Below are 15,755 nucleotides of genomic sequence, written 5' to 3' on the forward strand. Positions count from 1 at the left end.
AAATATAAAGTTTTTTCTTAAAATAATTTTGTCTTAAATTGTTTTTGTCTTAAAATAATTTTGTCTTAAACTATTTTTGTCTTAAATATAAAGTTTTGTCTTTAATTTTTTGTCTCAAACTACTTTTGTCTTAAATATAAAGTTTTGTCTTAAAATAATTTTGTCTTAAATTGTTTTTGTCTTAAACTATTTTTGTCTTAAATATAAAGTTTTGTCTTTAAATTTGTCTCAAACTACTTTTGTCTTAAATATAAAGTTTTGTCTCAAAATATTTTCGTCTTAAATTATTTTTGTCTTAAATATAAAGTTTTGTCTTAAAATATTTTTGTCTTAAACTACTTTTGTCTTAAATATATTTGTCTTAAACTATTTTTGTCTTAAATATAAAGTTTTGTCTTAAAATATTTTTGTCTTAACCTCTTAAAGTCTATATTTAAGACAAATCAATTGATATTTATTTTTAATATAAAATAATTAAAATAAAAAATGAGTTTTTGAGACAAAAAATTTCTTTTGTCTTAGAAAAATGTCTCAAAAGTGCCCTTAGTGTAGTAGTGAGAATTTTAAATCAAATTGACAATAAAATAGGTCTATTATCAAACCTATAATTCCTCCCATATAAATATTCCTACCCAATTTATAAAATATCATAACCAAAATAAACAATCAAGACTTTTAGAATTTTAAATCAAATTAACAATAAACCTTTTAGAATTTTAAATCAAATTGACACTAAAATAGGTTTAGCACACGAATAAGCTATTTCCATTTTGGAAAACCCCTTGAAGAAATCATCTTGAACGTATCTCTATATTAAATATTAGTAATTTCAATATTTTGGACATTTATGAGAGCGTAGATCACATTTGTGGTATTGAGGATGGATTTCATTAATGAAATTAAATTATCTCAAAAAAATTCTAACACTTTGCACATTCCTAATCCTAATAATATGATTTTAACATATTTCACCAGTTTCCAAAATGATTTAAGAGCTTCCCACTAACTTTGATTCTTGAACATGATTTCTTAAGAATTTACAGGGATCGCCCATAACCTGTTACGTGTACAATTTCGATGATGGATGCCTTGCTAATTCAGGTCTCTCTGTCGCGGGCATTTTGCACTGAACGACGGTGCATATCAACCTCGACCTCCATGTTCACATGCTTTTGGAATCACTGATAAATAATGCTTCCTGAAATTACAGCCATACTCTGACCTGGTAAATTCTCAAAGATGCGGTTCCCTCAACTCTTTGTTTACTGAAAAGTCCGTGTATGTCCTTAAAATATTCTCGGTTCATCAGAAGAATTTTGAATAATGACCATGGATCACGCAACAGAACCTTAGACGAACAAATCGGAACAATGTGACCCGACCATGTGCGCATGTCTTACTTTAATGCTCTATCCCTTACTATAATAACCGGCACTAGCAATGGCCGAAGTCAACCCTCGACTTCGCTGCGTGCCCGTCCCATGCCCGGCGGTCACGCGCTGTTTAAGATATGCTTGCTCTACTGGTTCACGAATTAGTTACGAAAACAGAGGCAATCGGTATCAAAACGCCAGCTAATGAAAATTGGAAATGGACAGGGTACCTAATGATCATGCGGTGTTTGGTGATAAAAACTCTTATAAAAATCTGAAGCTTCCGAATATGTTTCTTATATTCAATATAAACAATTATTTTGCAGTATGGCTGTCAAATGAATCTCAAGAATACTGCCAGCAGTGTCAATTATGAGAATTTCCTAATAAACTTTTTGTCTTCGTCTGGAAATCGACACGCGACTCCCTGCACAACTATTCATGGTATACATTTTATTTTTTTTGAATGTGAGAATATTTTTATTTTTTTTAATAGGAGGGGCTAGTTGCCTTAAAAAGGGTATATGGGCCTTCTTTTTGTAGAATTATATTTGTACAATTATGTGTTATTCATGGTACACATTTTTTTATTTTTTTTGTACAATTATATGTGTCATTCATGATATACATTTTTTTACTTTTTTTTGTACAATTATATGTGTCGTTCATGGTATACATTTTTATTCTTTTTGTACAATTATATGTGTCATTCATGTTTTTTTATTCTTTTGTACAATTATATGTGTGATTCATGGTATACATTTTTTTTTTTTTAATGGGAGAATATTTTTATTTTTTATTCTTTTGGTATACATTTTTATGCTTTTTGTACAATTATATGTGTCATTCTATGTGTCATTCATGGTATACATTTTTATTTTTTTTTTGAATGGGAGAATATTTTTATTTTTTATTCTATTGGTATACATTTTTATTCTTTTTTACAATTATATGTGTCATTCTATGTGTCGTTCATGGTATACATTTTTATTTTTTTTTGAATAGGAGAATATTTCTATTTTTTATTCTTTTGGTATACATTTTTATTCTTTTTGTACAATTATATGTGTCATTCATGGTATACATTTTTTTCTTTTTGTACAATTATATGTGTCATTCATGGTATGCATTTTTACTTTTGGAGAATTTTTTTATTTTTTATTCTTTATATGTGTCATTCATGGTATACATTTTTATTTTTATTTTTATTATTTTTTATTCTTTTTGTACAATTATATTTATTTATTTTGAAGGGGAGAATATTTTTATTTTTTATTCTTTTTTACAATTATATGTGTCATTCATGATATATTTTTTTTGAATGGGAAAATATTTTTATTTTTTATTCTTTTTGTACAATTATATGTGTCAATTCATGATATACATTTTTATTATTTTTTTTGAATGAGAGAATATTTTTATTTTTTATTCTTTTTGTACAATTATATGTGTCAATTCATGATATACATTTTTATTATTTTTTTTGAATGAGAGAATATTTTTATTTTGTATTCTTTTTGTACAATTATATGTGTCAATTCATTGTCAATTCATGATATACATTTTTATTATTTTTTTTGAATGAGAGAATATTTTTATTTTTTATTTTTTTTGTATAATTATATGTGTCAATTCATTGTCAATTCATGATATACATTTTTATGATTTTTTTTGAATGGGAGAATATTTTTATTTTTTATTCTTTTTGTATAATTATATGTGTCAATTCATTGTCAATTCATGATATACATTTTTATTTGATATACATTTTTATTTTTTTTGAATGAAAAATATTTTTATTTTTTTTGAATGAAAGAATTCGTGATATGTATTTTTTATTTTTTTTTTTGGAATGAGAGGGATCAAATATATGCTGCAGCGCAGCGGAACATATCTGCATCGAACGTTGGTGGGGAGCGTGGCAGCCGACTGCCCCAACCAACGAACCATTAGTATCACTGTGCGGGCTAATGTCATAGGAATAATAGAATTCCAGTTTGCAAGGCAATTACCGTTGGGGAATATCATGAAGACAATTACCGTTAGAAATCTGTTTATCGCAGTTGCGAGTTTATGGGTATTTCTCTGTGTATCTACAGACGCAGGTGAAGGACTCGCACTGAACTTCTATGACAATACCTGCCCCGGAGTTCATAATGCAGTAGAAAATGTTGTTGGAGAGTACATATCCAAAAACCCAACTCTGGCTGCACCTCTGCTCAGATTACATTTTCATGACTGCTTTGTCAGAGTGAGTATTATGTATTTATAAGTATAGAGACCCGTTAACTTCCGATTTGATTTCTTGAGGCACTTACATATTTTTGGGATTAATAATTTGACATGTTTAACTGGCTGAAGGGCTGCGATGGATCGGTGCTCTTGAATTCAACAAATTCAACCAAAGCAGAAAAGGATGCGCTTCCGAATCAGAGCCTGAGAGGATTCCAAATAATTGACACAGCCAAAGCTGCAGTGGAGAAAGTGTGCCCGGGTGTGGTGTCATGCGCCGATATTCTTGCACTCGTCGCACGAGATGCTGTCCATATGGTAAAACTCATGTTCAGCCCTAATGCATTTCTCGATTTCCTTACTGTTCTGTTTTTCTCAACAGCCTCTGAGATGATATATAATTCATGGAAATACCAGTTGGGTGGACCATTCTGGAATGTTCCAACAGGACGCAGAGATGGAGTGGTGTCTATCGAGAAAGAAGCTCTCACTAAACTTCCTCCCCCCACTGCGAATTTCTCCCAACTCACATCAATATTTGCCAGGAATGGTCTTGATGTTAAAGACCTTGTTGTCTTATCAGGTAATTAATTCTCTGCATTGTAATTGTGAACAGAGACCCAAAATTCCAGAAGAACAAACCATTTAACATCACGAGCACCATGCCCACTCAAACCACTTAGGTTCACATTATGGCATCATAAGCTGATCAGTTGTATAACAATACTGCCTGCAGGTGCCCACACTATAGGAATCTCCCACTGCAGCTCCTTTAGCAACAGGCTTTACAATTTTACAGGAAAGGGAGATATGGATCCCTCCTTGAAAAAGCATTATGCAGCTAAACTGAAGTTACAATGCAAGCCAGGGGACCAAAATACAAGGGTAGAGATGGATCCCGGCAGCTTCCGAACATTTGATACGCACTACTACACCAATCTAATGAAGCACAAAGGCCTCTTTCAATCCGATGCCGCACTTCTGACCAACAACGAGGTACAAGCGTTTGTCAATATAGAATCGCGGGGCTCGTCGTTCTTCTCAGATTTTACAGTGTCTATGGAGAAGATGGGCAGAATCGGTGTGGTCACAGGCACTGCAGGACAAATACGACGACACTGTGCTCTTACAAGTTAATTGGTCTTTGTTCTCTTTGCATATGTAATTGACAGTCATGTCCGTTTTGATTTGAGAAAAATAAGCTCCTCCTGCGAGGAGGCTTTCAAATTTAATTTATTCTCTATCAAAGCATTCAATTTATTCAATTTGTATATTGTCTATAGATTGATAACAGTTCGAACCGAATTAGAATTTTTGTCATAAAAATTTCAATAGGCCTCAAAATTCTCCGTGCAACATGATATTGGTTGTTTGTAGAGAGAGATATCTTTCTTTCATTCACAACTGTGGAGTTAGGGCTGGGCTAATTTTAAAGGCGTCACCTATATATTTATAGTGTAGGAAGGGTCACACATATAGTTTAGCTGGTTACGAGGGTTTAATGATAAACTTCCTTACCTGGGTTCTAATCCTATGACATGAATATCTTGATAACCCTGAAAAAGGAAAGGTTCTATGTAAGGCTATGCCGTCCTTCTTCAATACTGAAAAAAATAAGGTTCTATGTAAGGCTATGCCATCCTTCTTCAATACTGAAAAAAAATAAATAATATGAAAGTAAGTCATATCACTAGCTCTATGAAAGCCTTCCTTTAATACTGAAAAAAAAAAAAAAAAAAAAAATATGAAAGTAAGTCATATCACTAACTCTATGAAAGTAAGTTCCATCACCAACTCTTATCTATGGAATTTTCATATTTGGAATTGATTTACAAATAGTCCTACCAGTGAATCCAGAGAAAAATTATTAGTTGAGGAAAAAAAGGTTAAAAAATAAATAATATGAAAGTAAGTCATATCACTAACTCTATGAAAGTAAGTTCTATCACCAACTCTTATCTATGAAATTTTGGTATTTGGAATTGATTTACAAATAGTCTTACTAGTGAACCCAGACAAAAATCATTAGTTAACTCAATATATATATAAATGAAAGTAACTTATATCACTAACTTTATAAAAGTAAGTTCTATCACCAATTCTTATCTATAGAATTTTAGTATTTGCAATTGATTTACAAATAATCTTATTAGTAAACCGGGAAAAAAATATTAGTTAACTCAACAAAAAATTGAGCTGAGTTTACAACTTCTTCGCTTTGACTGCGTGGTTGAGAGTTTACAACTTCTTCGCTTTGGTTGCGTGGTTGAAAAGTTAACCAGACTGCAGATTTTGAAAATATTATTTTCAAAAATAATGTACCCAATGAAGTAATTTTTTTTATTTCAGTCCTATTCACGCGATCCCAAAATCAAAAATAGAAAAATCAACCAAACTCATTCAACAAATTTTCTCTTCATCTTTTGGGTCTATATTGGAATCCAGGTGCACCAACTTTAAATCTTTAAAATTTAAAAATTAACTGGATGGCCACGTCATATCGTCACATTCCTCCAAATTCACTTAGAAAATAATGAAATGGAATTTATCATGAGCTACATAGCAAACTTTTTTAATTTGCAACAGGTGAGACTGGAATAGGAAACACTTTTTTCCTCTCTCTGCATTTTTTCAAACCTGGCTCTGGTGGCACCATATGCACAAGTTATGTGTCTATATATATATATATTAAAGGCATGGCATCTGAACGTTTCAAACGTGGCTCTCGTCGCACCAAACGCACCCATGGCAACTCTTGCCAGCTAGATTTAAGAATGGTGTGTGAGGACAATGAAATCTTCAAATTTGATTTGATCCATATACCCACAAAATTTATGTTCAGAATTTTTATAACTATAATAACTCATAAGTTGTTTGCAAAAGTTCCAAGTTCCAATTGTGGATATACGCACATAACTGCCAACCTGGATTGTAACAACATTTGCGTTCTTGATTGAAACTTGATATTAAGAATCTATGCAACCGATTCATTCAGATAAATCCAATCCATTTTCAGCACATGATTTGGAGGTGGCTAGAATCATGAGTATAACACTGACGTATTGGCCTATAAACGGAGCACTTTAAGTTCTGCAGACACGGAAGATCACCATACACCTCCAAATGGCATTCATCAATTTTCGAAATAACTGTCAGATTGGCTTAACGCTCGTTCTGGAAGGCTATCTAACGTCCACAATTTTATTTAGTTGAAGTCTTTGATTTTAAGTTAGGAAATTGCTCCATAATTGTGTGAATGTGAATGAATTGTAGGAAATTGCTCCATAATAGATATATTTGAATGTCGACCTAGATTAGAAATGTTTTGCTGTAGACTCGAAAAGTTGACATTACAATTTCGGAGAACTCATTCACAGAATCTACACACAGAAATCTGTAAAACTTTCGAAATAACTGTCAGATTGGCTTAACACACCTTTTGGAAGGCTATCTAACGTCCACAATTTTATTTAGTTGAAGTCTTTGATTTTTAGGTAGGAAATTGCTTCATAATTGTATGAATGTGAATGAATCGTAGGAAATTGCTTCATAATAGACATATTTGAATGTCAACCTAGACTAGAAACTTTTATTGTGGACTCAAAAAATTAACATTACAATTTCGGACAACTCATTCACAGAATCTACCCACAGAAATCTGTAAAAATGGTATGAATTTTAACTTATAATTAAATTTCAGAGCATTTTTTGAAGCCACTTTTTTTTTAAATTTATAAGATTTTTTTGAATTGGCCAATTTTAATTTTCAATGGTTTTTTGAACACTTTGAATTTATCACTAAACTAAATTAGAAAATAGTAAAATCCCAAAATCCGACAAAAAAATTTTCATCAATGGTTTTTTGAACACTTTGAATTTATCACTAAATTAGAAAATAGTAAAAACCAAAAATCCCACCAAAAAATTTCATCACCAAATCTTTGTAAAAGGATAAAAACCTCTAACATTTATGCTAAAATTTTAATGGCTGAAATGTCAACAGAAACTAAACACACCCAACATAATCATACCCCTCTAAATGGTGTTCATTAACAATGGCTAGATTTGCTTAATTCCGCACTTCTTCTATAGTGCTTTATACGGGGGCACGATTGGTTTTCTTCTTCAATAGAATAGATTCAGCGAATTTAAGATATGAAATACCAATACATAAAGAGACGCCAAATAGCAACATAGATTTACACATTGATTACACTATAGAGTTACATTGATTACACTATAGGGTTAAATAATCCTTCTACCAAAAAAATCACACGATGAAGAACTAAGAGAAATCTCACTTCATTATTCGAGGAAATGTGTTGTAGATGAACTTAATCATTCATAAATGGTTTTTTGGAATTTAGTGTACAAGCTCGGTTTGGAGGATTAATTTTGACAAAGAGCTAAATATGCTGAACACTAAGGTTTAACACATGACACAACAGTACATATTATTTCAAAAAAAAATTATAAACATTAAAGTAATTTGTATATACCTCGAATCGATAACCCCACTTGGCATTGGCATGCTTCTTTACCGAAGCTGTAATATCATTTTAATGGTGGATAAAATCAATGGTACCCCACCTGACACCTGCTACTCTTACATTTAATGGTATGTACCTGACACTAGAAGGGTCTCATAACTTGGAACACCTGGCGTAGCCTTCTCCTTTGAATTTGGGTCTCGGATCCAACGGACCTCAACACTCGAGGTTTAGTGCCATAATTGCTTTCATGGAGTCTTGCCACATGTGGATTCATTTGAGTTGTGCGATTTTCTCGGCTCTGCAAGCGGGTTAAGGTTTGTGGCAATAGAGAGGGTTTTAGTTTCCATCCTTATTTCAATGGAGAATGGAGTCAAACTTTCTCCAGCAGGTATTTTGCAATCTTTCCTCTCTTTCTTGATACGGATACATACTTACAGTCTTTGACTCCACTTCAAAAATGCACGAAACTGCTCCTCTGTTCATTTGGTTCACTGTGCAGGGAGTACGAGTTACTGTTGGCTTACTTGTCCAAAAGAGGATGATGCTGGTGGCCATCGGCTTCGAGGAGGTAACATTCGTCATGACAGGTCTGCTGTTGGGTTATTTTGTCTCAGGTAATCTTGAGAATCCTCTGAGTACTACATAGGTTCACCATTAAGATTTTTTTTCTCTCTCTCTCTTTAACTCATTCTTCATGCATCTACAGGTATCAGACTTGGCAAAATTCATTTCCTTATGGTTTTGCTAGATTCAGATGAGCCCCCCTTACTCAAGGTTGCCACCATTTGATTTCCAAGTTGGTCTTATTACCAAACTTTATGCTGGTCTGTCATGCTCGAATGCCTTCAGGAATAAGGTGGCTATGTTTATATTCGTTCTATCGCATGATATTTGGGTTTCGCTGGGTGGAAATGTATATTTAAGCCGAGGCTTCAAGTCGACCTTACTCTAACTTTTGTATTTTGATTGAACAAGGGTTTTGTTTAACCGACAACTTAGTGGTTCCAAAAACATGCCATGGCATAAACCTGTGTAATTATGGCTTTGCCGAGGGTTTGATTTTTAATTTACTTTCCCAAAAATGTCTGAAGTGTGTATATATATAATGTTCATAGCTTGGAGCTCTTCAGGTTCAGTTCGGCTTCTGAAACTGAAGCATGTTATATTTTGTTTCACTGGATTCTATCAAGCTTTATTGTGATTTTACTAATTCTGTTTGCTTAAAAGATGAATATAGTATGGACTGTGTGAACTCACGATTATTTCTAGAATCGGTCGATAATTATATCAAGCCCTTGTGGTTGATTATAAGCTTTCTTTCTATAGTCAATGATTTAGATATTGTTAAATTCTAATTTTGAACAGTGCGGCGGCTTCAGGAAAACCACCCTGGTCTCCCCGCACCACCTTTCGGCGAAGGCGGTTTTCGTAGCGGGGTGCCGCCGCAATCACACTCCGCCACACGTCCCTAGTACGACGCCGAAAACCGCCCTCTCCCCGGCCGCTAAAGGTCGTTTTGTTTGCGCGACCTTGACGTGCGAATTGCGTTGGATCGGGTCAGGAGGCTCGGATCTGCGCGAAGCTGCGCGGACTTTAACGACCGGGCCCGACGAATGAGGTGGAGACACGTGGCACCGAAGTGACGTCACCCGACCACGCCCGCGTCAAAATGAAATTTTTTTTGGTTGACCGCCGTGGAAGAAAGGTCATGAAATTTAATGTGTCTACGTAGAATTAGGTGGCGGCTTTTAATGTAGTGATGGGCATACGTCCCATATGTTATTTTTATATATGTTTTTATATATATGTTATGTAAGTGGTGTGCGGCAGTAGTTCCGTGTAGTTTTTTTTGTGTTGTGAGTGGTGGCTACGCACGATAGTGCGATTTTCTTTTGTAAATGCACAGCAGTGCGATATAGAAATTGGAATGTAATGTCTTGATTTAGCTATTGAAGAACAGAGGGTTGTTTATGTAACATCCACAGCAGTGGAAAACAAAAGAGAAAGAGGTAGAGTTTGTTTTGTAAATCCCTCTCTGCACAGAGGATGAAATATGTATCAGTGTTTTTGTTTTAAATCAATAGAAATGTGTTGTGACTGTGTAATGGACTGTGTTCTGAGTTAATTTTTTTTAAAAGAGGTTCTCTGCAAAAGATCCTGGAGAGAAGAAACAGAGCATTGCCTCTGTGGTGGTTATTTTTTATTTGGTTTTGGTATTTTCCCATCAAAAATACCCAACAGTGGTATCAGAGCTGGTCCAGGCTCTTTAAAGAAGTTAAAGAAGCTGAAGGGAGACGGTTGTTGCTGCAGCAAAACTTCTCAGGCAGACAGAAGACTCAGACAACGAAGGATTCAGGTATTCTTCATAACTATCTTGTTTGTTACTGAAGAGATAGTCAGTTTTTTAAATACACAGTCAAGGAATGGCTAGCACAAGCACTGGTATGGGTATGTTTAATACCCAGCTCCCACAGTTTAATGGGAAGAACTATGACTACTGGTCAATAACTATGAAAGCCCTGTTTGCCTCTCAAGACTTATGGGAAATAGTTGAAGATGGTTTTGAAGAACCAGCAGATGAAAATGAGTTCAATGCATTAACTCAGGGAGAGAGAGATCTACTGAAGAGCAATAGGAAAAAGGATTCAAAAGCCCGTATGTTGTTGTATCTAGTAGTAGACCAGAGTGTGTTTCCAAGGTTAGCAGCATCTAAGACAGCAAATGAAGCATGACAAACCCTCAAGACAGCCTATCAAGGCATGGAGAGAGTGAAGACAGCAAAACTACAATTGCTAAGGAAGGATTTTGAGAATCTGAACATGAAGGAGTCAGATAACATTGACTCATTCTTCACTCATGTGATTGGTGTAATCACACAAATGAGAATTCATGGAGAAACCATTGAAGATAGAAAGATTGTGGAGAAAATATTGAGGGTCTTACCCTCAAGGTTTGATGCCATAGTCACCACCATTGAAGAGACAAAGGATCTCTCAAACTATTCAGTTGATGAGCTACATGCATCACTGATAACACATGAGCAGAGGTTGAGTAGGAATGAAAACTCATCTCTTGAGCAAGCCTTCAAGACCCAGATGTCCTTTGGAAGAGGAAGAGGTCAAGGAAGAGGAAACCGAAGAGGAAGATGCAGAAGCCAGAACAGAGGTGGAAGGAACAGCCCATCAAATGCACAAGGAAGAGGCAGCAATACAAATCAGAACCAAGGCCAAGGCAGCAGCCAACAAAGAGAACAGTATCATGCTCAAGGACAAAGGTATGATAAATTTAATGTTCAATGCTATTATTGCAAAAAGTATGGACATTATGCAAGTGATTGTAGAAAGAAACAGCATGATATGAACAGTAGACAAAATGCAAATGTTACAAGAGAAAACAACAGTCAAGGAAATGTCCTGTTAGCTTGTAACATGGCTGAAACACATAGTGAAGACATATGGTTTTTAGACTCAGGTTGCAGCAACCATATGACAGGAAACATTGCCCTCTTCTCAGCCTTAAATCAAAACTTGAAGTCAGAGGTCACACTAGGAACTGATAGTAAAGTGTCTGTTATGGGAAAATGAGAAGTAAAAATATTTTCAAAACAAGGAGAAAGGAAAACCATAGCAGATGTCTACTATGTCCCTGGAATGAGATGTAACCTCTTGAGTATTGGACAGCTTATTCAAAAAGGTTACAATGTCTTTTTCGTGAATGATGTATGCACCATCATGGATATACCACCCAGCAAAAGATGCATTGCTGAAGTGAAGATGACAAGGAACAGGATGTTCCCTCTCCGGATCAGGGCGGACTTGAAGAACAAGAAGGAAATGGCAGCAGTCACCCAAGAGGCCTTCCAAAGTGTGCCAAAGGATGAAAATTGGTTATGGCACTTGAGATTCGGGCATCTAAATTTTGGAGGTCTAAACCTATTAAGCAGAAAAGGAATGGTAAGAGGATTACCATTGATAGAGAAGCCGGACAGCCTTTGTGAAGGTTGTATATTGGGAAAACAACATAGAGAAAGTTTTCCATCAGGGAAAAGCATAAGGGAAAAGGCACCCTTAGAGATCATCCACTCAGATTTATGTGGACCGATGCAAGCTCCATCATTAGCAGGCAGCCTATATTTCTTAACATTCATTGATGACTTTACAAGAAAAACTTGGGCATATTTCCTTAAAAACAAAAGTGAAGTGTTTGAGAAATTCCAAAATTTCAAAGCACTTGTGGAGAACCAAAGCAGGTTGCATATAAAAGTTTTGAGAACTGATAGAGGAGGTGAGTATATCTCCAATGAATTCCTAAAGTTTTGTAGAGAAAATGGAATTCATAAACAGTTTACAACTCGGTACACCCCACAGCAAAATGGAGTTGCTGAAAGGAAGAACAGAACCATCATGGAGATGGCAAGGAGCATGTTGAAGGCAAAGCATTTGCCAAATGAGTATTGGGCTGAAGCTGTACATTGTGCAGTTTATATTTTGAACAGGTGTCCTACAAAAGCAGTCATGAAAAAAGTGCCAGAAGAGGCATGGAGTGGGAGAAAGCAAGGAGTCACCCACATGAGAGTTTTTGGATGTGTGGCCTATGCACACATTCCAGATCAGCTAAGGAAGAAGTTGGACAGCAAAGGGGAGAAATGTATCCTTGTTGGATATAGTGATGAATCCAAAGCCTACAGGCTGTATATCCCATCTACCAAGAAATTTTTTGTAAGCAGGGATGTTCAATTCATTGAGGAAGAAGCTTGGGATGGAAGCATAGAGAAAACAGTGAATGTTAAAAACTGTTTGTCTCATGATGAGGATGAAGAGGAGGTGGCTGAAATGAATCCCCAAACAGCAACACCAACACAAGAACAGCAAGGTACACCATTGAGGATCAATGAGAGTGCTTCTCCAAGCACACCACAAGGAGGAAATTCAAGTGCATCTTCAAGCACTTGCACACCAAGTGAAAGAGGTAAGAAATTTAGAAATCTAAGTGACATTTATGATGAATGAATGAATTCTTTGTTTGCCTTGTATTTTCATGTTGATGATCCTATTCATTTCGAGGATGCAATTAAAGATAGAAAATGGATAGAAGCTATGGATGAGGAGATGAATGCCATAGAGAGAAACAAAACATGGGATTTGGTTGAGTTACCAAAAGGCAAAGAAGTCATTGGTGTGAAATGGGTCTACAAGACCAAGAGCAATGCTGAAGGCAAGATTGAAAGGCATAAAGCAAGGCTGGTTGTCAAAGGCTACAAGCAGCAATATGGGAGAGATTATGAGGAGACTTTCGCACTGGTTGCAAGAATGGAAACCGTGAGAGCAGTGCTGTCCATAGCAGCTCAAAACAAATGGAAAGTCTACCAAATGGACGTGAAGTCAGCATTCCTAAATGGAGTGTTAATGGAAGAGGTTTATGTGGAACAGCCTCTCGGATATGAGAAGAAAGGTGAAGAGCACAAAGTGTGCAAATTGAAGAAAGCTCTTTATGGGCTGAAGCAAGCGCCAAGAGCATGGTACAGCAGGATAGACTCATATCTATTGGATAATGAATTTGACAAATGTGAAGGAGAACCCACACTCTACATCAAAGAAAAGGATGGTAAAATTTTAATTGTTGTCTTGTATGTAGATGATGTTATTTTCACTGGAAATGATATTTATCTTATTGAGAATTTTAAATCAGTCATGAAGGATGAATTTGAAATGACTGACATGGGTTTGTTGAGATACTTCTTAGGCATAGAAGTAGATCAAAATGAAAAAGGAATTTTTATATCTCAAGCAAGATATATAAATCAAGTTTTGGGCAGATTTAACATGCAAGAATGCAAGGCAGCCATCACTCCCACAGTGATGGGATTAAAGCTTAGCAGAGAGGACAGCAGCAAGGATTTTGATCCTAGCTTGTATAAAAGCATTGTGGGCAGCCTTATGTATTTAACAGCAACTAGGCCTGATATTATGTATGCTGTTAGTTTGATTTCCAGATTTATGGAGAGGCCAAAGGAGGTACATTGGCAGACAGCAAAGAGAATTTTGAGGTATGTCAAAGGTACCAAAATGTTTGGAATTCTATATCATGCCTCAGAACATTCAGATTTGGTTGGGTACACAGATAGCGATTGGGCTGGAAGTGTAGATGATCGGAAGAGCACTTCCGGTTATGTTTTTAATATGGGTTCAGGAGCCATTTCATGGGCTTCTAAGAAGCAATCCATTGTAGCATTATCTACAGCAGAGGCAGAATATGTGGCAGCGACAGCAGCAGCATGTCAGGCAGTATGGATGAGAAGGATGTTGAGAAGCTTAGGCCAAGAGTAGGCAAAAGCAACAGTGGTCTTTTGTGACAATAGCTCTGCTATTGCTTTGTCAAAGAATTCAATGTTTCATAAGAGAACGAAACACATCGATACAAGGTTTCACTACATCAGAGAATTAGTGAACAATGGAGAAATTGTCCTAAAACATTGCAGGACTCAGGAACAGGTTGCAGAGATCTTCACAAAGCCACTGGTTCAGAAGAGTTTCAAATTTTTGAGAAAATGCTTGGGAATGACCGAACGTGCGGCTGTTAAAATTAAAGGGGAGTGTTAAATTCTAATTTTGAACAGCGTGACGGCTTCAGGAAAACCACCCTGGTCTCCCTGCACCACCTTTCGGCGAAGGCGGTTTCCGTAGCGGGGGTGCCGCCGCAATCACACTCCGCCACGCGTCCCTAGTACGACGCCGAAAACCGCCCTCTGCCCGGCCGCTAAAGGTCATTTTGTTTGTGCGACCTTGACGTGCGAATTGCGTTGGATCGGGTCAGGAGGCTCGGATCTGCGCGAAGCTGCGCGGACTTTAACGACCAAGCCCGACGAATGAGGTGGCGACACGTGGCACCGAAGTGACGTCAACCGACCCCGCCCGCGTCAAAATGAAATTTTTTTTGGTTGACCGTCGTGGAAGAAAGGTCATGAAATTTAATGTGTCTACGTAGAATTAGGTGGCGGCTTTTAATGTGGTGATGGGCATACGTCCCATATGTTATTTTTATATATGTTTTTATATATATGTTATGTAAGTGGTGTGCGGCAGTAGTTCTGTGTAGTTTTTTTTGTGTTGTGAGTGGTGGCTACGCACGATAGTGCGATTTTCTTTTGTAAATGCACAACAGTGCGATATAGAAATTGGAATGTAATGTCTTGATTTAGCCATTGAAGAACAGAGGGATGTTTATGTAACATCCACAGCAGTGGAAAACAAAAGAGAAAGAGACAGAGTTTGTTTTGTAAATCCCTCTCTGCACAGAGGATGAAATATGTATCAGTCTTTTTGTTTTAAATCAATAGAAATGTGTTGTGACTGTGTAATGGACTGTGTTCTGAGTTAATTTTTTTTAAAAGAGGTTCTCTGCAAAAGATCCTGGACAGAAGAAACAGAGCATTGCCTCTGTGGTGGTTATTTTTATTTGGTTTTGGTATTTTCCCATCAAAAATACCCAACAGATATTTTGACAGTCTCTATATACAAAGTTTTTCTTCTCCCTTTTGGGATTGTTAGAAAGGAATTATGCTACCATGATGTTTAGGATGATTATATGTTTTATAAGGTGTAATGCCTACAAAAGATTCGTGTATGTGTATAATAATAGCAGCATTGCTCTGTCTTAG

The 15,755-nt window shown here is 36.0% G+C and overlaps 1 protein-coding gene across 1 annotated transcript; it reads left to right on the plus strand.

Moving 5' to 3' along the window:
- Window positions 1-3,392: 3,392 nt before the first annotated feature.
- Window positions 3,393-4,742, plus strand: LOC149252702 (peroxidase 27-like). Its single transcript, XM_089456709.1, has 4 exons — window positions 3,393-3,624; window positions 3,735-3,923; window positions 4,023-4,188; window positions 4,342-4,742. Exons 1-4 carry the CDS (start codon window positions 3,400-3,402, stop codon window positions 4,740-4,742), a joined length of 981 nt encoding a protein of 326 aa, XP_089312835.1. The 5' UTR covers window positions 3,393-3,399.
- Window positions 4,743-15,755: the final 11,013 nt, after the last annotated feature.

Source organism: Pinus tabuliformis, chromosome 7 (genome assembly GCF_031772625.1).
Source record: "Pinus tabuliformis cultivar Carrire ecotype Pingquan chromosome 7, CPIR1, whole genome shotgun sequence".
Taxonomy (NCBI): domain Eukaryota; kingdom Viridiplantae; phylum Streptophyta; class Pinopsida; order Pinales; family Pinaceae; genus Pinus; species Pinus tabuliformis.

Bases quoted from the DNA above. Each gene is read 5' to 3' on its own strand.
- LOC149252702 (XM_089456709.1), top strand. From the start codon at position 3,400: ATGAAGACAATTACCGTTAGAAATCTGTTTATCGCAGTTGCGAGTTTA. The intron at 3,924-4,022 runs GTAAAACTCATG...TGGAAATACCAG, and splicing joins CACGAGATGCTGTCCATATG to TTGGGTGGACCATTCTGGAA. The intron at 4,189-4,341 runs GTAATTAATTCT...TACTGCCTGCAG, and splicing joins AGACCTTGTTGTCTTATCAG to GTGCCCACACTATAGGAATC.